Source organism: Ranitomeya imitator, chromosome 2 (assembly GCF_032444005.1).
Source record: "Ranitomeya imitator isolate aRanImi1 chromosome 2, aRanImi1.pri, whole genome shotgun sequence".
Taxonomy (NCBI): domain Eukaryota; kingdom Metazoa; phylum Chordata; class Amphibia; order Anura; family Dendrobatidae; genus Ranitomeya; species Ranitomeya imitator.
The window spans coordinates 418,563,689-418,588,096 of NC_091283.1; the positions used below are offsets into that span (position 1 = coordinate 418,563,689).

General features: G+C 43.4%; 1 protein-coding gene across 2 annotated transcripts in view; it reads right to left on the reverse strand.

Annotated features, from left to right (window-relative positions):
* Positions 1 to 24,408, reverse strand: part of RPTOR (regulatory associated protein of MTOR complex 1) — a 318,041-nt gene that overhangs the window by 105,899 nt on the left and 187,734 nt on the right. For both annotated transcript variants that reach the window (XM_069750796.1, XM_069750795.1), the window contains exons 4-5: positions 23,788 to 23,946; positions 9,404 to 9,550 (exon numbers count right to left, since the gene is read on the reverse strand). In XM_069750796.1, coding sequence (XP_069606897.1) covers positions 9,404 to 9,550; positions 23,788 to 23,946 — 306 coding nt within the window. The remainder of the gene's footprint in view (positions 1 to 9,403; positions 9,551 to 23,787; positions 23,947 to 24,408) is intronic.

Genomic DNA, 24,408 nt, shown 5'->3' on the forward strand with positions numbered 1-24,408 from the left:
GTTTGGGGTCCACTTTTTTTTTTTTTTTAAAGTGGAAATCTCCTCTACAAATAAACTCTTTACTCATACAAAATACTTATTAGGAAACCATAGAATTACCTCCTTCGTAAAACTATATATATTGTAGAAAGAAATGGATTTGAAAACTTAAAAACAAGGATTACACAGCCATTTTGACATGGATTTTTACAGTACGGTAATTACAGCAGCCTCATCAGGTCTTTGATCTATTCAACAATTTTTCCATTTTGTATTTTCAAATCAGGTGACAGATCGGCTTTAAGGAAGATCAGATGGCACCATCTTACGTGAATGGGATCGACTGCCGTTAAGCAGGAAGCCATGCCGCCAGTGGAAACAGAGCCTGGGCGTGAAACACTACGGGTGTAGTAAGCCTGGTCTATAAAGTGGAAGGACTGGAGAACTCCGCAATAAAAAATGAAAACTTAGCGATCCTCTCCACCAACCATGAGAACAGCACTTTGCTCTCTCTGACTGTCCCACAGAGGTGGCTTCTGTCAGTGGCCACTGAAACATTCTAACTTGGCACTTAAGAGCTCTGTTCTAGAGATTGCAGGGACCCTCCTTCATTCAGGACCTTTTGCACAATCACGTGTATAAGAAATAACTTGCTAAATTAGGAATCACTCTTTAATCCAATGGGCTGCAAAGTTTTAAAAACGTTTTATGTGACTAGGTTTCTCAGCTACAAACTGTATTTTCCCTTGTCAAAATTTGGTCACGTTGGTGGAACCACTGGGTCTTTTTGCAACCCAAACAAAGAAACCACGAGTTTGGTCAATACAAGTAATAAGGAGGGAGAGATGTTATGAAGAAGGTGTAAGTTGTGGGACACTAAGCGAAGACATACGAAGACATTTTTGAAACACTTTGTTAATTTTTTTCTGTCTTGCCAGAATTGGATGCATCTGATCAGACTTATTTCTGTCTCCTAACTCTTCTTCCAGGACGCCAAGATGATTTGAGTAGCAACATGAAAGTTTCCATACCTAAATCTGCCATTGAGAGACAGCACACTTCACCACTGGTTCCCAATTACGCTTGCTCTGCCACTCATTCCCAACTACGTACATTCCGTCACTCATTCCCAACTACGCTCGCTCTGCCACTAGTTCTCAACTACGCTTGCTCTGCCACTGGTTCTCAACTACACACGCTCCGCCACTCATTCCCAACTACGCACGTTCCACCACTCATTCCCAACTACGCTCACTCTGCCACTGGATCCCAAATATACACACTCTGCCACTGGTTCCCAACTACTTATGGCTACGTTCACATTAGCGTTGCGCGCCGGCGACGCAACGCACGACGCACAAAAAACGCGTGCAAAAACGCTGCGTTTTGCGATGCGTGCGTCGTTTTTTTGACGAAAATCGGACGCACGAAAAATGCAACTTGTTGCATTTTCTTGCGTCCGACGCTAGCGTCGGAAACGACGCACGTGTTGAAAAACGCTAACAAAAAAAGCACGCGTCCCCTATGTTAAACATAGGGGCGCGTCGCCGACGCAACAGCGACACACATTAGCGTAACGCTAATGTGAACGTAGCCTATGATCAGCCCCTGGTTCCTAACTACGTTCGCTCCTCCAATGGTTCCCAACTATGTACAGCAAATAGAAAAGAGTGGGGGAAGAGAACCTCCAGCGATTAAATAAAAAAGGAAAATCTTTTTGTAAAAAAATGAAAAACTTTTATTTGTTTCAATAGTATATTAAAAAAGACATGGCTCCTGGTCACCACAACCTGGGATGAACAACCACCATGATTAAGGCTCTTAGCTGAAACACGTTGGTTGTTCATCCCAGGTTGTGGTGACTAGGAGCCATGTGTTTTTTCATGTACTATTGAACCAAATAAAAGTTTTTCATTTTTTTCCGCCACTGGTTCCCAACTACGCAGGCTCCAAACTACGCACGCTCTGCCACTGGTTCCCAACTACGCACACTCAGTCACTGATTCCCCACTATGCACGCTCCGCCACTGGTTCCAGACTATGCTCGCTCTGCCACTGGTTCTCAACTACGCTCACTTCACCACTGGTTCTCAACTACGCTCGCTCCACCGCTGGTTCTCAACTACTCTCGCTCCACCAATGGTTTTCAACTACGCTCACTCCGCCACTGGTTCTCAACTACGCTTGCTTACTAGTTCTAAATTACGCTCGCCCCGCCACTTGTTTCCAAGTACGCATGGCTCACGCTCCTAACTATATCTCACTTTTAAGTACTTTATGGATCCATGAAGCGCTTGATGGATCCGTTATGTCAATGGGATCCATTGTGAGGGCTCTGGTAAATCCGAATCAATGATGCTAGTGTGGAACGATAAAAAAGGGGGGCAGAAGAGAGTGTCCAATTTATTAAGTGAAAGCTCTGTAAAATTTGACAACGTAGAATGGGAATTAATCCAGGGGCTATTAAAGTTTTAAAATTGTTATATGTTGTTTTTTTTTTAATATTGGTTGCAAAAAAGACATGTTTAGTCAACACAAGTATTAAGGAGGGCGAGTTGCTATGAAGATGAAAGTTGTGCGAGGAAATAACTTTGGGCCAACAGATGTTGGCCAACAGATTTTTTTTTAACCTTTTGTGAATCTCTCTACTATTGCTCCCTAATGCCAGCAGTTGGAGGAGAATTTGAGTGGTAACCTTGCTGTTTCCAATTGCCATGGAAGGGTATGGATTGGCAGTCTGCCCTCGTAATCACTGGCTCCCAACTAACAATCACTTTGAAGGAAAAATTTTTGGCAATAAATGGGGATCAGGCTCTCCAACTCCAGTAATCCTAACAGCTGAACCCCCAAGACCATGTTTCACAAGCTTCAGGGTTTGCAGTGCAATTTCCGCACAAATCCACAACAGTTTCCACCACAATACAGGTGAATGGGGTATTTAAAAAAAATCGTAAAAACTCATTAAATGGGATATACCATTCCTCAATACATCGTAGGTACAGAATATTGGGTTCACTGGGTGGAAAGAGATGAGATTGAGATGAACTATTTTTTTTAATGAAAGTATATTAAAAAAAATTGGGATGCCCCGCTAGGTCAAAAATAGGAAGAGCATTAAATGAGAAATATCTATTTATCACCTCCGGTGCCATATGCCCCCAGACACCAATATGTGGCAGGATATTAGTACACTGAGACATTATCCGTTCCTCTTGGAGACGAGTCAACTTCCCAGCTCTGTAAATTTCATTCAGCCTGTCGCCCTTCACAGAGTGGCAATAACACACCATGAGTGGGGGGTCCTGTGGGAACGTGAGGAGAAACAAGGCAATCCAGCCGAGAGCAATGGAACATATTAATAGGTCAGGATGATGAGGAAAAGAAGGACGAAGAAGAGCAGAGGAGAAAGGTGGTTGGCTCAGCGAAGGAGTTACACACACCAAAGGGATATGTGAATTTTACTTAAAAGTCTATCTACGGAACAACTGATTATTATGTGGGGAAGACGTGACAAAGACGAAAAAGAATCAGCGGTACAACATAATAGAGGTGGAGAATGTGTGTACAGACAGCATCTCTCCAGAGATTGACATGAGGCTAAAGGGTCGTGGTGACAGGGGCTAAGGGAGTGCAAAGCAAGGGGGCGCGACGCTAGGAGACAAGGGGGCGCGACGCTAGGAGACAAGGGGGCGCGACGCTAGGAGACAAGGGGGCGCGACGCTAAGAGACAAGGGGGCGCGACGCTAGGAGACAAGGGGGCGCGACACTAGGAGACGAGGGGGCACGACGCTAGGAGACAAGGGAGGCGCGACGCTAGGAGACTAGAGGGTGCGATGCTAGGAGACAAGGGGGCGCGACGCTAGGAGACAAGGGGGCGCGACGCTAGGAGACAAGGGGGCGCGACGCTAGGAGACAAGGGGGCGCGACACTAGGAGACAAGGGGGCGCGACACTAGGAGACAAGGAGGCGCGACACTAGGAGACGCAGTGCTAAGGGACAAGGGGGCACGGTGCTATGGGATAAGGGGGCGCGGTTCTATGGGAGACGGGTCGCGGCGCTAGGGGACGCAACACTAGAGGGCACAGTGCAAATGGCTATGAGGGTGCAAAGCTAGGGCCGAAGTAGAAGTTAAGGGTGTATTGTGTAAGAGGTTTACTGTGTACGGCATGAAAACCACAATTATTTCGCTCAGTGAGGACACAAGCTCCACACTTATTCTTGATGTGATGGACAATACATACACACTTTAAGATGGTGCAGATGACGCCTCTGTGGCAAACTGCAACTAACAATGGGTTTACATGTCTGAGTGCAAAGATGAATACATCACAGATACAATGACAAATGGATACTACAGTGTAAGGTCAACATTTGATCTATAGTCCCCCTCCATCACCCCAACCAAACAGAGAACTACAGTAGGTTTATCTTGGAAAGTGCAATTTATCCTGAGTACTGTACAATCTTTTGTAAAGAATTTCCTTTCACAGTACAGTGACGTACAGAGCAAGGCTAGTGACCACAGAGTATAGCGACAGTCGAACATGTTATATTAGTGTGCTGTATCCCAAGTGGCTTCTTCTCTGCGTCAATGCACTTTAATGAAAGCCGTCGTGGAGAGCACTGCGCTTGATATAAATAGGAAAGACACCGAACATCTTTGACATGAGCAAAGTATACCTTCATTTATAATTAGGGAAAACCTATAGGTTCACATATTCAGTAATCCTTCCGTCTCACAAACAAAAGCGCTAAAATACTGAAGACATCAAGGAGAAAGAAAATGACGACAACTAAAGAGGACAACCAAGGGAAACTAAAAATGAACAGTTTTCCATTATTTTATATCCTCTCCATTTGTCAAAAATCCAAAAATGTTGGGTCATTATCAACCTTCCCTCAAAAAATTCCATGTACGTCCATCTATAAAGCCATAATTGAAGCATTTGAGATCTGAAGAGGCGCGATTTGCCTTAATGTAGCACACACAGCTGGAGCTGTGTAAGCTAGAACTTCCTTTGATACTTCACGAAGAACAGTATATGGACTCTGATGGTGACAGTAGGCTGTTAGCCATAGAACATCTCAATCATGGATCTTAAGAAAACCCCTCACTGGAGTTTCAGTCGACCATTAATTATCAGATGCTGATGAGACCATAGGCCATATTATAAATTATCATAAATGTTGATGACCAAAGTGGACAACCAAGGGAAGCCAAAGATGAACATTTTTCAAAATTTCAACAATACTTGGTCATTTTCCCTTAAAAGATTCCATTTATCTCCATCTATACTCCAAAATTGAAACCTTTGGGATTAGAAGAGCTGCGATTTGCCTTGCTGTAGGACACACAATATAGCTGATCAGCTAGAACTTCCTTCGTACTTCATGAAGAACCGTATATGTGTTGATGATATTAGGCTGTTGGTCATAGACCACCTCGATCATGAATCTTCAGAAAACCCCTCACCGGTGTTTTGGTCCACCATTATTTGTCAAATACTAATAACAGTGTAGGCCACAGAATAATTTATCATAAATGTAGATGACCAACGTGGACAAGCCAAACATGAACATTTTTCAAAAGTTCACAAATGTTCGGTCACCATCATTCAGAAAAATCCATTTGCATCCATATGTACTCCAAGATTGAAACCTTCTGGATTAGAAGAAGAGCTTTTTGCCTTGAAGGAGCACAGATGATGTATCTGGTCAGCTAGACCAACCTTGCTATGCCAAACACAGCATTATTTAGCCTCCTTCTTGATGGCAACTGAGTGCTACTCAGAAACCATCTGGATTGTAGATCTTTGAAAAATCCCTCACTGGTATTCCAATCCATTAATAATTAAGAGACATTGCTGAAAGTGTAGCACATAGTATAATTTGTTGAAGGTGGCGCTTGCAACTATTGTTTGTCCCTTCACCAGAACCTACAATTACAAAAATGAAGTCTATATCACGGACTCGTCATTGGTCATTTTACATGTCCTTTTCATGTTTGTTTTCCATTTCAATTAACTAGAACATAACTCTGCCCATTCTTTTCCTTGCTTTCATCCACATTCCAATAACTCAAGTGTTTGAATCAACACCAAGCGTGGAAGCCGCAATGTGCAATTCCAGGAATAATGTTCTGCTGGTCGTTGACTATTCGAAAAGAAACCGGGGAATATGGATTCATCTGTCACTGGTGTTTTTTCTTTTTGCATAAATATATCCTAATGAACATTCCTCTTTGAAGTAATCCATCATTGTATTATGTGTACACAGCTCAAAGGCAAAACAGTAAATCAAATGCTAAAAAGCAGAGAGCAGTAAGTGGAAAAATAACGAAGAAATGGGCTCCAAAACACACAAGGGTAAAGGAATTTACGGTATTATCCCCTAGGACTGTGGTCGGCTATTGCAAGACTATAACTTCTAGCACACCCCGGTTGACTGCTCTGCTAATAGGCATCAAGCAAAAATGAAAAAAAAAAATAGCCCTAGGGCCATGGTCAAAAATTTGTGGCTTACCAGCTGTTACAAAACAACAATTGTAAGCATTCCCTAAGAACGGTAGTTTGGCACTTCATTAAGATCCACAAACTTCATATCACTGCCATAGGGTTATACATCACTCAAGGGAGTCCTGGAAATACTGGGACCACGAGGCCTAAGCAGGTCAGCACACATCTGGCTACCCCACTCCTGCCTCTTTCGTTGGATTCCTCAAGCTTCCACAACAGGAACACGTTGATTTTTTTTTTCTCTTGACCTTATTAATATCTTCTTCTGAAATTAGATGTTTGTTTTGAAAGTGTGCAAGATTACAATCATTTGGATGCTTTGGGTGCCAATTATAGCTGAGCATAGCGCTGAATGCAATTTAGGTCTTTGGAAATGCTGCTCTTAGCAGCTGAGAAATAAATGAGATGTCCTTTAAAGTCTCAGAGCTCATAATTAGAAAGCGCCCGGCAAAACGCTCGCTACTCCATGCATATTTATGGGAAGATTCCAACATGATGCAATAGGAGAGGAGGGAGCATGGAAGACGGATGCATGAGAAATGGGCCGAATCATCGCACAGAAGTACCGGGGCATATGCTCTGCATAGAAGGACAAGAAGGAAACAGACAAAGGAGCTTGAAGGGTTTTAGTCTATGATTATAAAAACATGGCTGATTTCTTCTAAAAATAGCGCCATGCCTGTCCACAGGTTGTGTGCGGTATTACAGCTCAGCTCCATTCACTTCACTGGTGTAGAGCAGCAATAGTAAATACAACCCATGTACAGGGTTTGGCGCTGACAGAAAGCAGACATTTTTTTTTTCCCAAACTGGATAAAATTTTAAGAGTTAAGTAACTAGTGCCACCCCTAAGTGCTTGATTCACAGGTCATAGGACATACATGGAAACACCTTAAAAAAACGGAGGCTGCTAGGCACACAAACAAGGGAACATGCAGGAGGTAAAAAAACATTAACAATGTAGCATTAATGGGACATAGTCCTCTATAGATGCTGGTATTAACTGGTTCACTTTCCAATATATGTATCCAGCAAAGGGGGAGCTTGAGATTAACAGTATTAGAACTTACATGTGGATGTCACTAATTGCCTGCAACGTTCCCGTCGCCCCAACGTACGTTTCGTCGACATGTTTTAATGGGCAAATACACTCTGTAGGTGTTTTTCCTTCTACCTTGTGTTGCTCAGTACTCAATGACTTTAGCCCTCTAGTATGGTTATTATATGGGTCATGTGTTGCTAATAGGATGAAATATGCATGCGTCATCCAGAGAAGGCTGCAAGAGCGGAGGCATGCTCCAAAAAAGAGTGCTGCACATTCACCGGGCAAAAATGGTGCATATGTAAGATGTTAAGGGGTATACCAATGATGTAGTGAGGATTGTATAGCCACCCTCTACAGAAATAATATACCCATTAAGCCGAGCTACATAGATAGTGCTAAAAACGGAGGTGATATCGCCACTACATCATGGGAATGCAGCCTTAAAATCTTGCACATGCGCCCTTTGTGCCTGGTGTATGTGTAGTACTCGCTTAAGGTATACACATGTTCAGTACACGAAAAGGAGCCTGCAAGAGACGTGACACTCTGTGTGACTGCAGACTTGTGAATCTTCACATTGCACGCTGTGATTCTCAGGTGCAAGTATGCGATTTGCATACACTTGGTCTCGCGCTGACTACAATGGTGCAGCCTCACTCAATGGAAGAAGTGAATTGATCGAGGCCCGGCACATTTACTTCAGAGTGTGGACAGAACAATGCAAATAGCATACTTGCGATCACACGACCACCTGCTCCTGGAGACAAAAAAATTCTTACAGTGCGCAATATGCATATATTGACTGCAGACTTGTAGCTTAAAAACAGACAACCCCTTTAAAGGGGAATACCCATGATGCTAAGTCAAGGACATCGCATTCTAAGGCTATGTTCCCACTTGGCGTTTTGTGTCTGCAGAAAAGAAACTGCAGCTATGAGATTTCAGAAATCTCATAAACACGCTTGATTATTTTTTCCTGACAACTTCAGCACTGCCACATTTTTTTGTAATCTGTGGCATCTCAATTCTTTCAAAGCTTTTGCAGCGTTTTTTTCACCCATAAAAAGCAAAGGAAAAAACGCAGCAATCAGGTTTTAATGTATTTTGGGGAATAAAACTTAATAATATTAAACAAACACTGTAGACAAAAATATTGCTTAAAACTCCGCGTTTTTACAGCAAAGAGAGCAGATTATGGAAGCTGGAAAAAAAAAAAAAACACAGTTACTTGTGAACATAGTCTAACACGGTCAATCCGGCTCAGCTGATTGTGCTCATTAATTCTACAGAAGGTGGCTGGACAATCACCGATGGTCCGAAAGACACGAGACTGCCAGATCCCACCAAAACAATGCTGTAAGTAAAGAAGGCCTCTTACAAACACCATGGAGTTCAGCCTGAGAGCTAACAGAAAATCAGTAATATCTGAAACACAATAAGAAATGTAAAAAGTGTCTCAAAGTAAATTTCTACTTTACATCTGATCTATTGTTCATATACTATAATACATTATAGTATGGATTGTGGCCCGACATGTCCCCCTTTATGATATGCGCCAGCACGAGGGCCGCATGGATAATTAAATAATTGGTAGTATTCCCTCTGGCGGTGTGGTGGAGGATCTGTGGTTTCCTGATTGGATTTACAAAGCAATATAGAGTTAAACTGCTTGTGTACAACATCTGCTAGGAAAATTCTCAAGCGAGGTCTTAATAAAAGCGTGGTTATTAGGACTTGTTAGAGACACCAGCTGTGTATTATAACAAGTAGTAATACAGGAGCCGGGGGGACGAGGACAGAGGACGGGGTGGGATGCCATATCTGTGTCCTGAGTCTACACCACTGGGATAGTTTTCATTCTTACCTCCAACTCCTGTTCCCTCTGCAGAGCAAATTGCTTGAAGGACTTGACGATGAGTCCGGCATTGGAGCAGTCATATACGAATATGGAGGGGCTCCCCATCCAGGTCTGCAGGTCATAGATTGAGAGTGGGATGTACTGTGTGTAATTCTGGGGAGACAAACAAAATGGCCTGTATTAGAATTGATAAAGAGACCATGAGTGCTCCAGGAATGAAAAGAATAAAACAGGCATTTTTTTTTTGCTTTCCAAAAAATAGTGCCACATTTGCCCACAGGTTGTATCTGGTACTGCAATCAAAGTTAATGGAACTGAGCTGCAATACCAAACATAACCTATGGAACAAGGGTGGTGCTGTTTTTGGAAGAAAACAGCTGCTTTTCTTATTTGGACAAGACTACTCACAATAGTAATGAGGTTGATCCTAGTGATCCAGGGGGAAAAAAAAAAGAAATGTTTGCTATAGTAAATAAAGTAGCAATTGTCAAGTGCCACATGATGGCGTCTAGTCCCTGCACATGACATAATAAGGCCCATAAAGTGAATTTAGGGTTTTGAAAAACAAGGGCTGTGGAGTCAGAGTCGGTGTCCATTTTGGTGGAGGTGGAGTGGGAGTCAGTATAAAACGGACCAACTCCAACAACTAAAATATATAAATTGGGTTCAGTAGTTCAGTGCAGGATGTGCTGTAAATGTTTTCAGAAGAATTTGGGAAAGTTATGAAATGTCCTCTAAATGTCTGTTCTGTTCCTGATCTAAGGATCTCGGCTTTTAGTTGGAATGAACCTGTGCTGCACTTTACGCACATGCTCTGTAGTGAGGCAGTGTTGTAGAGTTGTAAGTCAGAAATTGAGTCCGTGGTTTGGCTTACAGACTCCACAGCCTTACGAAAAACCATCTCCCCTGGCTGCAGCTTTTATTTTTATACTGCTTTACTCAACTCTAGCACTGAATTTCCACCGCTGCTCTTGTTATTGTCTGCAGCGCTGATGTCACAACAGAGAAGTGAAGTGAGCAGCTCTGCTCTAGCAAATTAATGGCATGAGCGGCAAGAGCTCACTGATTGGCTGCAGTACTGTCAACGCGAAGTCAGCGCCGCCGACAATAACAGACACTGGACGCAGTGGCGAAGCTGGACCTGGGGAGGGCAAGAAAAGAACAGCTTTTATAAAAAAAATACTACAGCCAAAGGACAGAGGTTTTTCAGAAGCCGAAAAACCCTGTAATTCACTGTGGTTTCCTTAAATGTACCCTCCAATATGCTCTCTACTCCATAGGTCATTAGCGATAAGAACTACTGCTGCACATTATCAGGTTGTACTGCGGAGGTTGCCTAAATGACATCACGTTCAGGGGCTCTTTGCCCCTGGCATGTAGCCAGCTCATAATACCGAGAAAACTAAAAACTCTCTCCTCCATGTTTGCTGTCATCTCGGTTGTCATCTCTAGTTTAAGAAGATCCATAAAAAGAATCAAAGCTCCTCACAGTGCTAGCAGAGTGGACCTGGCGAAGATGTATCGACAGAGATTTCATAACATGATCCGGGTCATTATATCAGTGTAGCTGCAGATCTGTAGAAAGAGTTTTCATGACTCTGACAAATGACAGCCAATATAATCAAGGACAGGTAAAGGCTGGTGCACACAATCTGAGGAGGCTGTGGAAGCTGTCAATCAATACGACACATTAAGTCGATATGAAGTCAGCTCATTACATATCATATAATTGGTAGGCTCACATAGCGGAGAAGAGGAATAGTAGACACGGGATTCTATAAGAGTGGTGATCATATATGGCAGCTTCAAGGCACAAATCATTCCTGTCGAGAAACCAACTGTGCATGTGTCACTATATGGATATGCTACAAATTATTGAACCATATAGGCACCAAAGGTCCCAGAAACCAAGAGCCGAATTCAAATCTAGTCCAGATGACACCTTATCAATGTGTCATGCACCCGCAGCTGGGGTATCAATTGGATTGATGGTACATGGAGACTTAAGTGTCCAAAAATGGCCAATTTTGACTAATTCATCTGATCAAGGTTTGAAAAATGGTCTTTCAGCTATGGCGGGCAATTTGTGGACATGTCTGGCCCGAGCTTTAGTACGGCTGACTAAACAAGGCAAATCTTACACGATTAGCAGCTTAGGGGACTCGCAGACAGCACGTTCTCTGAGGGCTTTGGACTTCTGCTCATTGATGGCTGTAAACAATGGATATAGCATAGACTACAACTAAAGTTGAATGGAAGCAGCGGACGCAGAACACACCTGGAGTAGTCCAAACAGGAAGAAAATAGCAGCACCACACAAGTCGTCCAGTAAAAGAAAAACCTTTGTCCTTTATTTTAACAACGTGCTGTGGACATGGTTACAGAGGGCAGGATAATTGCAAGACGAACTGGTTAGATTAAAGGACTACTGCAGTTTCGCGTGGTATACGCTTCAACGTGTCCAGCTGGACCCGTATTTCTAAGCAGACCTAGTGGAATTCTGTAGGTTAATTGTGTTTTAATCGTGTGCAGTAGTCTAATTGGAAATGTAGCCAAAGAATATTAAAGGGGTTATCCAGAACTTTATTCTTTCTCTGTAGGGGAAAGCACTTATAGGGAGGTAGTTGCTTACTAGCTTCCTGTGTAACCCTTCAACGATCTCTACTGTCTCAGTGTGGTCACATAGCGCTCCTGCCGGCGATTCTCCCGCTCCCTGTGAAGTCATGTGACAGAGCAGTTCCTTCTATTCATTTCTGCTGACGTTGATTGACAGTCAGCTCAACCTACCACAGCAGGGTGCTGGCTGTCAATCAACAAGACATTGGCAATCGCACCCCATCATCAGAGTGGAGTAGAAGAGAAGACTCTGCTCTGCCCATCACAGAAAGTGGGAGAATCGTTGGCAGGTGCCCTCCATGACCACTCTAAGCCAGGAGAGATCGTCGCAGGGCAGCACAGGCAGATGCTCAGTCACATAGTGAAACAAAAAAAGTTCTGGATAATCCCTTTAAGTCGTCATCTTCATGCCGTCGCTGTTTCCAGTGTTGGGGCGGCACAGGGGCTAAGGACAGTCAGTGCTCAGTAGTCACACCCCTCATCCTGTGATGGAGCGGCGGGAAGGATTGCAGTGCGCTCACTGTGTAATAAGCGATGCCTGTAAGACTAGAAGACAGCGGCTGAAGAGAATATTTATTTTACTAACTTCTATAGCGCCATTAATTCCACAGCGCTTTACAAACATTATGGGCGCTGTCCCCATTGGGGCTCACAATCTAGAATCCCTATCATTATGTCCTTGGAGTGTGGGAGGAAACCGGAGAACCCAGGGAAAACCCACGCAAACACGGGGAGAACATACAGACTGATTGCAGATGTTGTCCTTATAACTTCATCTTCCCCCTTCAGTCTCGTTACAACTAGACTCCTGCACATGATTAAACTGCATGTATTGGCAGATCACCTCATTTAATAAAATTTTGGAATACATCGAAATTCTCTTGAACTGTTCATTGGGTAAGCATGCCTTAAGGGGTTTTCACACAAGGATTTGCAATCACTTACGGATTACATAGTAACATAGTTATAAAGGTTGAAGGAAGACTTTAAGTCCATCTAGTTCAACCCATAGCCTAACCTAACATGCCCTAACATGTTGAATAGTGGCGGGTCATACACTGGTAACGGTTAATTATTCACCATTGGGAAACTCAGCTCTTGGGAGAGCAAAGACCTCCCAAGCAAGGACCCTACATATTTATCTAGCACAAAGTCCTTCTGGTATCTGCATATACCCTTTGCAGCCAAAGTGAAGTGGCCCTAAGTGACGATCAGCAGATTGAACCAGACCCCCAGGATCTATTACACATAGATCCTGGGGGTCTGGTTCAATCTGCTGATCGTCACTTAGGGCCACTTCACTTTGGCTGCAAAGGGTATATGCAGATACCAGAAGGACTTTGGGAAGTGTTCGAAAACTTGAGGTGTAGTAGTGCCCCAAGAAAGGTGACCCCGGGGTGCAACAACTGTGGGTGTGAAAACCAGCACGTTCTCACATTTTCAGCACACAAATCTTTATTTGTCTGATCTCCTGGCTAGTGAATACGAGGAATATCTTTTCTTAATTCTGCACCGATGCACGAGTCATGGTCATGGTGAACATCTCTCCAAGTTTTTTTTTATGGTCCCGCTTTGTTCACATTCCATTTTTGAGCAGGATGTTTTCTTACAGGATGTTTTCTTACGGGATTTTCCTCATGTGGTCTTCTCCAGCGTATTTGGCCATCAGGTTCCGTACCCATCTGTGACCTCTTGTCTTCTACTGGGGATAGGACAGATCTAGACTCAGAATCTCAGCCGACAGGATAGAAGCAGAGACAAAAATGGCTCTCCCCTTGCTATGTCCTTTTTTTGCCAAGTACGTTTTTCTTTTGGAAAGGCCTTGCAATGTTTTGTGTGGCACGTTGCTGAGGGTTGTAGTTCAGCAATAGCTAAAGTATAACAAACAAAAAACAACAACCTTTCATAGCTTGCATAAGATGAAATGACTAGCACTGGGCTGTGAGCAGCTACAACTTTTGATTAATCAAGCTGAGCTTCCCACACACTATACACACCAGAATCGATGGCGTGAATGGCATAAAACACAAATACATTAAGATACTTCTAGCCTACGCACTGGGCTTGTAAACACTTACTACGTCGTCCAGGGGTTACAGGCCGACCCCCAGAGTGATGCGGAAGCACGGGCCGGCTGTGCCACATACGTCATAGCCTATATGGGTCCAGGTAGAAATCATCTGGTGGGAGCTGTAGTAAAATCTGATATATAACGGACACAGGAGGAGTGCTCTTTAAAGCGCTTTCTTTTTTCTAACAAACCATCCATGTCTGTCAGTAGGAAAAAATGGGAATGGACGCAAATGAGAATGTTTCCACCCAATGACAGCAAGCAGAGAGACGTCTAAAGCGACAATATTGAAACTAGACATCTACTTTTAGAATTCCGCATTGTGCCTTTCTTTCACTATTCCTCCTGGGACAACTGGGTGCCAGCACCGATTAGACAAGATAACAATTTACAGACATGACCTAAAATAGCACCACCCATTTGTCAGTATGCAGAGACAGAAGATCCCTAAAAATAAGTTCTCTTTAAAAACTATTTCCATCGAAATTTTGCTTTGATTTTCGAATAATAGTAATTTAACAACACATCGAAAAATCGCTTTATAAGGGAGCTAGGATCAGAAAACGACCTTATGATTAAATCAGGCTATTGTGTGAAATGTATTTTTTTTTTTTTAAATGTTGGCAGTGTTTTGTTTCAGGAAACAACACATGTACATTAGACACAATGGTCAGATCCTGACTCCAGCTTTTGTATGTGTATTGAGCATGTGCAAGGGTCATTGTGGAGGTGAAGCAAGGTCAGCTGTGACAACGCCCATTGCGATTGGTGGATCCTATGTTATCCACTGGGTATAGGTGTTACCTGCCACTGTAATCCTGTCTCTGATAACAAAACTCCTGCAAACTCTTCCTGAAAGGATGGGCAGTAGGAGTCTAAATGGATAGCTGGATGAGGCTTGAAGGAAAGAATGATCAGATGGGAAACAAGCCACTGCTAGGCTGCGGTTACCTATATATGGGAGAGTAGGGCCCATTTGATGCGCATAGGAGCTTGTAAGTTGACCAAAACCGCAATTTTTCGACCGTCTGATGTGTGTGGGGATGGCCTGAATTTCTCTTCCCCGGCATATGTTATGGATTGAAGGGTTGGGTAGTTGGACTTTACAAAGCCGATCCTTTTGTTCCCAAGAAAATTTAGGTGCTGGCTAATATGTGACTGTGTATGGGGATGAGGAGGAATAGCTGTCAGTTGAACAAACCGCTTTAATGTGGTTATAGACCTTCAATAGCTGAATGATTGGCGCATAGCTATTCCTTCCATCCTCACAAGAAAAGTACGTGTTCTTAATAGGAAGGGAATGAAGCAGCACATGTACACTTATGGAATCAGATGATTTCCTGCTTCAAAAATAACAAATTGGGCATGTTAATATTCAACAAGAGCAATTTTACTTTGCCGTCAATTCCCAAAAGAACATCAGTCAATCATCCAATACAGATGAGATGGTCATCTAGTCTTTTCCAAATCAGTGGGCTTGGCCAACCTTCATCTAATGTATATGGACAGAGTCCGCAAAAAAACCAATGGATCAAATGAGAGAACGCCCATAATGGATGTCTAGGCCGATTACAAAATAATGTCAACCATGTAAGGTTAAGCTCATGACATTTTTTTGATGGGAAGACTCCGACAACCCAGAGGGGTTAACATACTACACGTTGTGTAATAAACAAGAACATAATCGGATTACCCCTCCTGATGCCTCTTCCAGGCAGGGTGAGGATTAGTGTGCAATAACCAATCTCTTAAGAGACCCTGTAGCAACATTTGCTGTGACTTTCAAAGAGTTGAAGACGTTGTATGGCACAGCCTTCATGTCACCCGGGAAATCACAGAGGAGGAGAGAGAGGGGCTGCGATCAGGAAGGAGGCTGGAGGAGCGGGAGAGAGCTGGATAAAGTGGGATTTACAGACACAAGAAATGCAAACACTGGAACACACTCGCAGACAAATTGCTTCTTGTATTATATTAAGGAAGTGAAGGCAGGAGGAGGAGAAGAGCTGGCGACTGGAAAGCTCCCCGAAGTGAAAAACAATTTACATTAAATAAAACAAAATTATCCAAGGAGTTGTGCTAGAAGCATCTGGATCTGGAAGTACCAAGCGCGGGAGGGGTGAACGCAACGCCTTGAAGAGTCAGACGCGAAAATGTAGATGAATTATGATGGGCATGGCGTATAGTAGTGGATAGAAGTCTGGGTAAGGTAGCAAGCTCACGGCTAAGGTACTCTACTGTAGATAGGGATGTTCGCAGGCAGGGTTTAAATGTCGTCAGCTCAAAAATGGGCAGTTTTTGATTTTTTTTGGTTAATTCTTTTTTTCTTATGCTTTTGTCAAAGTACAGTGCCCTTATGGCTGGTGTCTCACTTGGGGAAAGTAGCTTTCCTCCCCCCTCCTGCTTCTTAGCTCCCTCAGCTCTCATGGATGTTACACAATAGGTCACATTCTGATGATTGTTTCCCTTTAAATCTGTTTTATTGTGTTATGTATATATTTTTTAAAAAAGTTGGGGCACAGTTTTCTTTATATCATGATCCTTATTAAAAAAATAAATAAAAAAAAATTAAATAAATATACAAAATTAGTAATCTTGCAATTTTCACACTGGCCACCGTGTCTTTTTTTAGATTCATGCTTCATCTTTTCAGTCCCATTATCATTAGAGGCAGGATTACAATGAGAGGTAACGCCTCCATACACAACGGATAACAGGATTCACCAATTACACTAGGCAAAGTAAGAACTAAAGGTACCTTCACACATAACGATTTCGTTAACGATATCGTTGCAATGTCACGCTTTTTGTGACGTAGCAACGATCCCGCTAACAATCTCGTTATGTGTGACAGCGCCCAACGATCAGGCCCCTGCTGGGAGATCGTTGGTCGCTGGGGAATGATCAGGACCTTTTTTTGGTCGCTGATCACCCGCTGTCATCGCTGGATCGGCGTGTGTGACGCTGATCCAGCGATGTGTTCACTGGTAACCAGGGTAAATATTGGGTTACTAAGCGCAGGGCCGCACTTAGTAACCCGATATTCACCCTGGTTACCATTGTAAAAGTAAAAAAAAAAAAGTACTAACTGTGTAAGCGCCAGCTGTAAAGCAGAGCACAGCGGTGACGTCACCGCTGTGCTCTGCTTTACGGCCGGCGCTGACAGTCAGTGCAGGGAAGCTGACGGCGGGGGACGTGACAGACATCGGAATGTGAGTAGTCAAAAATAAAAGCCACAAAGGCCAGTGTCAAAAATGCAGTGTGAAATTTTCCCACTAAGGTGGTGGAAGCCAAATGCAAAGACAGACATTTTTGAAACTTTTGGCAAGGAAAGGTCTCTTGTACCTGACATTGAGGGCCCTCTAGCTGTGACACATTGCGCCTACTCCTATGGGATACTCTACAAGAGATGAAAGTCATTCACAAGTGCAGCAATCATTTCAGGATATTGTACAGGTCCTCTATTAGCGGTTTCCGTTTATATCACATCATCTTAAAGGAAGGCCACCAGTGTTTATACATTTTTATGCAGAATGGAAAAGTCACTATGACTGGGCATCCATTAAATAAGAGAACAAAGACATGAATCATATCTGAAAATCGCAGAATCGAGTGCAGAAACATGCACTTTCAGAATAGACACCTACAGAGAAGCCCTTAGAAGAAAATGGACTAAATGGACTGAAGGAACGGGGAAGCTCATCTTTTGGCTAGCTCACTGTTCTTCATCATGGTCACAAGTCCTTATAGTGTGTGTGCACATGAAGAGTAACACATTCTGGCCATTATGACTTGTATGCTGCATTTTTTACCAGTTTTCTACCTAATTTTCAGTTGTCTCGGAGATAGTGGGAGGAAACCAGCCCCTGTTGTCTCCTAAACACAGCACACACAGACATCAGCGTTTCATGCTACCCTTTCTCTATGTAGCACATGTTCAGAAGAAGCATAACGGACATTCTATACTGTAACTATGAATCCAGCACCAGGGTGAGATAAAACCCTTACTGAAAAGCAACTTCCGAGGGTGTCTCTGCTTCTCTCACGCCTTTCAATAAGCCTCAATAGCCAGCTGGGATTTGAGACCTCAGTGGCACTCGCTTTTCTTTTGACCAAGACTGATTTTAGCCGATTTTCAGAGTGAATGAGGAGATCAGAAGGCAGAGGGAAAGTGAATATTACCATCTGCGAAAAGAAGCCTATTTCTCCGCTAAGTGAATTATATTCACTTATAGTACCAATTCATGCAAAGTTTTTTTAAAGTGGCAGTGACTATTTAACAGAACGTGAGAAAATATGGCAAGTCAGTATCAAATATGACGATGGGGCGATTAGCGAGATGCGACGTGTTCGTTACTATTGCTTTATACAAGAACCTTACAAGGTGATCATACACGTGACGAGTGACTATGATTCTCTGTTGTTTATGTCTTCAGCTAAGATTTAATGGTTTGGGTCACCAGTAACCATAACTTACATGCCCATCACCGTAAGAGATCATTGACCATCAGCTGGGTTCTTACATTGGTTTATCATTTGGAGAGAAAGTTCTGCTTGGGTTATGTATTTAATGCCGCATGGGGCATTACAAGGGTTAAAACATTCACAGACCTGATTAAAACACTGATTAAAAGGAGAGATGATGGCAGGTGTTCCTAGCAATCATTAATGAAAAGCGCCGCTGCGGTTCACTGCCCGGCTACTGCTCACAGGTAGAAGGTTTGCCAAAAACTCTCTTGCAGTACTCTGGGCTGGAAATCCTCCATTATTAATGACTTAACAGATGCTGCAGATGAATCAACCGTGATCGGCAATCTCTCAACACTTTCTTCGGCCTCTCGTACAACAGACGGGAGAGGGGCCATCTTGTTACTGAGAACGGCTGAACCATATGTATTCGGAGGCTGAACTCTTATTTGTTCATCGCCTGTACATCTGCTCTTCGGATTCATAAAAAAAGGACTTGTTTTTACTCAGAAGGTTGGACGTCCCTCAATCTTTCCCCCATCTTGCCAATACTTTACTGTAGGTAAGAATCCTCAAGGCCATCATACACATTGGACTGCTGTTGGCTCAACCATTCTCAGGCCGACTGTTCGGCCGGCAGCCATCTCTTCCATACACAAGAGTCCTTGTTCAGCCAAGAGCCCTGGTGTTCTGATTGACATGTCTCCGGGAGACAAAACGATCGGAAGTCAAAAATCGGACATGTTGGATCCATATGCCTCTCCCCCATTTGTGAGGGCTCCCATACAAAGTAGGCTGTTGGCTGAACCTGTCGATATTGGCGAGTATGGACGATATTAGTCTAATGTGCATGGGGGGACTTAGGTACAGAGGACTTCACTATCCTAAATTGTTAAGATGAGGTCAATAACTCAAGCTGCAGAACCAAAGTCCCTTATACACCATAGTCAGCTGTCATTCGACAGCTCGCTCTCGAGTCCCCCATACACAGGAAACCTCGGCATGGCGCAGCGCTACAATATTCACTATGGGAGAGCACCTGAAAGACTCCTCTGGCAGCGGCTTTTCTGTCAGATGACAAAGGGAGTACCCTTTTGAAATCCAAAGTGCTGAATGCTTCTTTCCCCCAACATCATGTGTCGGGGAAGTTGGAAGGCACCCATACACATTAGACTGTCAATTGGTCCCACCAATATCAGAGGAATCAGCTGACATTAGTCTAATGTGTAAGGGGGCCTCAAAAAGCAAAGCTAATAAACCAGCCACTTGGGCCATGGCTTCTACCTCATGAGGCAAATATTCAGGTAATGGCAAGTGTCACAGCAGTCCGGGTGGACAGCAAGGAAAGGACACAACAGGGGAAGAAGGTGGGTGTCAGCAGCAGACCGAAGGAGCTATGGGAGCATGAGACAATAAAGAGCATCTTTTTCAGGATGGCATGTAGGTGGTGGTTTATATGGCTGAATAAAAAAAAATAGGAAGCAGGAAAAAAGGAGCGACTTTGATGGGCTAGAGGGTTAGGGAAGAAGTTACCGGTCATGAAAGGAGAGCCCAATCCTGACCTAATCCCTGAGATTTCAGGAGGGAAGTGAATGCCATGGCCATGGTGCACACATCACCCAATTACTTATCCATGTCTTGAGTCCGTAGAACTGGTGCTGGGCAAATGGTGGCCTCTTCTGTGTTCCTGCCCCTTTGCTTGCTCTGCAAAGGTACCGATGGCCCTCATTGATCGTTTTAGGAAACTAACAGCATGTATTTACAGCTTGGTGTTGAAGCTTGCCAAATAAAATAGTGGAGGCATTTGAGGTTTGACGTTTCTGGGGAGGTAGCCATTTCTGAATTGTGGCATTTTTCTGAAGCTGCTGGAGACATATGTTGTGCTGTACTGTAGTGTTTGGGGCTGCTAGGGGGGTTCATGTGCGATGCATAGTGGCAGTGCTGAGGGTCATATGGGGTACTGCACCATCGTGTTTGATTGGTGCTGCTAAGGATCATATGAGTACTGCACTATGGAATTTGTTTGGTGCTGCTGAGGGTAGTATGGTGCAGTACAGTGGTATTGTTTGGTGCTGTTGAGGGTAGTATGGTGCAGTACAGTGGTATTGTCTGGTGCTGCTGATGGTAGTATGGTGCAGTACAGTGGTATTGTCTGGTGCTGCTGAGGGTAGCATGGTGCAGCACAGTGGTATTGTCTGGTGCTGCCGAGGGTAGTATGGTGCAGTACAGTGGTATTTGGTGCTGCTGAGGGTAGTATGGTGCAGCACAGTGGTATTTGGTGCTGCTGAGGGTAGTATGGTGCAGCACAGTGGTATTTGGTGCTGCTGAGGGTAGTATGGTGCAGCATAGTGATATTGTTTGGTGCTGCTGAGGGTAGTATGGTGCAGCATAGTGGTATTGTTTGGTGCTGCTGAGGGTAGTATGGTGCAATACAGTGGTATTGTTCGGTGCTGCTGAGGGTAGTATGGTGCAGTACAGTGGTACTGATTGGTGCTGCTGAGGGTAGTATGGTGCAGCACAGTGGTATTTGTCTGGTGCTGCTGAGGGTAGTCTGGTGCAGCATAGTGGTATTGTTTGGTGCTGCTGAGGGTAGTATGGTGCAGTACAGTGGTATTGTCTGGTGCTGTTGAGGGTAGTATGGTGCAGTACAGTGGTATTGTCTGGTGCTGCTCAGGGTAGTATGGTACAGTACAGTGGTATTGTTTGGTGCTGCTGAGGGTAGTATGGTGCAGAACACTGGTACTGTTTGGTGCTGCTGAGGGTAGTATGGAGCAGCACAGTGGTATTGTCTGGTGCTGCCGAGGGTAGTATGGTGCAGTACCAGTGGTATTGTTTGGTGTTGCTGAGGGTAGTATGGTGCAGTACAGTGGTATTGTTTGGTGCTGCTGAGGGTAGTATGGTGCAGTACAGTGGTATTGTTTGGTGCTGCTGAGGGTAGTATGGTGCAGTACAGTGGTATTGTTTGGTGCTGCTGAGGGTAGTATGGTGCAGTACAGTGGTATTTGTCTGGTGCTGTGCTCTGGTATTTGTTCATTAGTGAGGCCAGAGTACAAGATTGAGGAGCTATGGGTAATTGTACTAAAGGAAGTTTCCAAACAAATTAACTTTAACCAATGTCAAAAAGCTCCTACAATTTATATTCATGGGTATTTCCAAATTAGTGTATACCACCTGACTTTATAGTAAGAAGGTCACGCCTACCCAAAAATGGTCTTAAAAAAGACTTCTGACAGGTGAACACATCTGCTCCTCCTTGTCTCCAAAGTAGAGAAACATTACTGTTCACTTATTGAGCAGAGTATATTTTTAGGTTTACGCCAAGCTTAAAGCTGTGGTCAACAACCTTCAGCTCTATGCATGTACACTGGGGGCTACAAGAGGCCATTATGTAATGTCTAGTGCAGGAGATGCATATTATGTTTTGAGGGGCCACACTGGTCCATTGTACCTCCTAAAAGGCCATAATAAAACTTGGCCATATTGACATTATATACCATACATATTTTTATATTTTTAATGGTTATCCATTTTTTTAATCTTACAGAAAAGGAGGGTCCCCCTGCTCTTAAGCCCAGTAGGGGGGTTACCTATATTGTACTTTACAAGAGCTAAGGAACGACTGAAGGTTTCACAGCTTTCAAGAAAACCAATGGAGAGGATCAGATTCATGCACAGGCACCTCTCCACTTCATCTTTTGCTCTCTGAACTTGAAGGCCAGATTTGGCTGCACCTAGGTTGTGAGCATTGAGCTCCCCAATTATCTGCTGTGTACTTAGTCAGCAGGAGAAAGAATACATAGTTGGGCATTATATGACTACGGCTCACTTTCTTTATGCAGAAAATCTACATCAGTTGAAGCTCCTTTGTTCTGCTCCTCAAGCGTCAGGAGCACAGCAGATGCTAAAGAGAACTATTCAGTTTTATGAATGCTGATACAACTGCAAGGACAGTCTGTACAATGGTGGTAGGGAAAAGAAAAAGCTTGTGTGAAAACACATTTACCGGAGCAGGACTAAATAGGATTACTGTTATCTAGGTCCATTCTGCTTCGAGGTTGGCCCCTAAAATCAGCATTTGGGTGTCGGAATTGTCATAGCAAGCAATGGGGCTGTTGTATTAATGTTTTAAAGGTACTTACAAGTTCAATATGGAAATGGGTACAGAAAATTGACGGTTTTACAAATGCTGGCAATTATGGGGAGTTCTGCAGAATCATTTATGGCACACAATTGATGGTCGGATCCATGCAGCCTCATTTGGGGAGGGAAGGGGATTAAATCAATGCAGACCGGCATTGGGGGTGGGTCGGATCATAATGCCCCATTGAGGGGCCGAATCCATGCGGCCCCACTGGAGGGTTTGATCCATGCAGCTCCACTGGGATAGGGGGGGCTGTCACATCCATGTGATACCGAAGGAGGGGTCATGTCACGTGTGAACCATGTGGTTCCGCTGGAGGGGGTCGAATCCATGTGGCCCTGCTGGGTTGGGGGTCAGATCCATGTGGCTCTGCTGGAAGGGGAAGGGGGAAAGGAGAGCAGTCGCATCTCTGCAAATCAAGTCGAATCAAATGTTTACAGCCATTTTAAGATGTTGGCATGCTGTTGCACATTTACAAAATAAGCATTAACTTACCATTGCTTGGTTTTCCAGAGTCACTGAGAAAGAACATATGATGGCGGTTGATACATTTTTATTATTTTTAAATAGAACTACTTTTTTATTACAAAAATCCAGTTTGTGCATCATTCGTATAGTTTATAGAGTAGGAAATAAAACTCGAGATTAATTTTCACACGGACATCTTGTTCCAGACACTTCAGCCATGCACGGTGTCAGGACAGAATGTTTTGATGCCCAAGGCAAAGATGTCACACTGGGTCCCGGCTCCTTGAATGACGACATCATGTGGTGCTTACATAGCGTGAAAGTCTCCTATCTTATAGTCTGTTTGTTCTGATCGACAGATGATATGAAAAAAAGCAAGATATACATTCTGCAAAGGTGAAATGAAAAAAATTTTTTTTCCATGCAGGTCCTTTCATCTCCTGACAGTTTTGAAGGCTATGGTCCAAGAGGATTTTCTAGTCTGCAAACCATCTTACTCTACAAACCCTAAGTTCTTTATAGTCTACCTTGTGATCATCAATATTTCCAACACCTTCAAGGGGTGGCACACAAAAAAGCAATGTGAGGCATTCTTGATAGACTGTTAGAATAATCTTGAGAATCACTCACCTTATTGAACACCCATATCTCTCCATTGACTGTTGGGCGTGGGACTCCATGTCCATTGTAGTGGAACAGGACCCGCTCTTCCTTGGCATTTCTTCGCAGGGAAGTGCAAAGCTTCTTAACTTCATCTACGGTGGGATCTAGACTCTGCTTGTACCGAGCCTGAATTTAAAATAATAAAAAAAAAAAAATTATAATAATGAGACAAAACTTTAACAAAATTTTAGGATAAAATTACTTAAACTCCCTTCAGCACCACGAGACAAAACAAAAATCTACATTAAACTTTTTATCCTCTTTCTATTGTTCTCTAGCCAAGAAGGTCCAGAAAGGGATACAGAAAGTCAAAACTCCACCAATCCGATATTGACTATCTGAGTTCAAGCATTTAACTGTATTTAAAAGTTTCAATATAGCACAACCATTAAAAAGGGTTACAGGACTGAAGTCAGAAAAAGATTCTAGTGTTAGGTAACGGGACATTTAAGAAAAACCTTCAATTCATAAGTAGTTTCAAAGAACCTAGTACAGTACCCAATATTACATTGCCTGATTTCAATTATCGCCTACTAAGGGAGGACACTGCACTTTACAATTGTTGAAAATAAAAATTATAGGATGAGA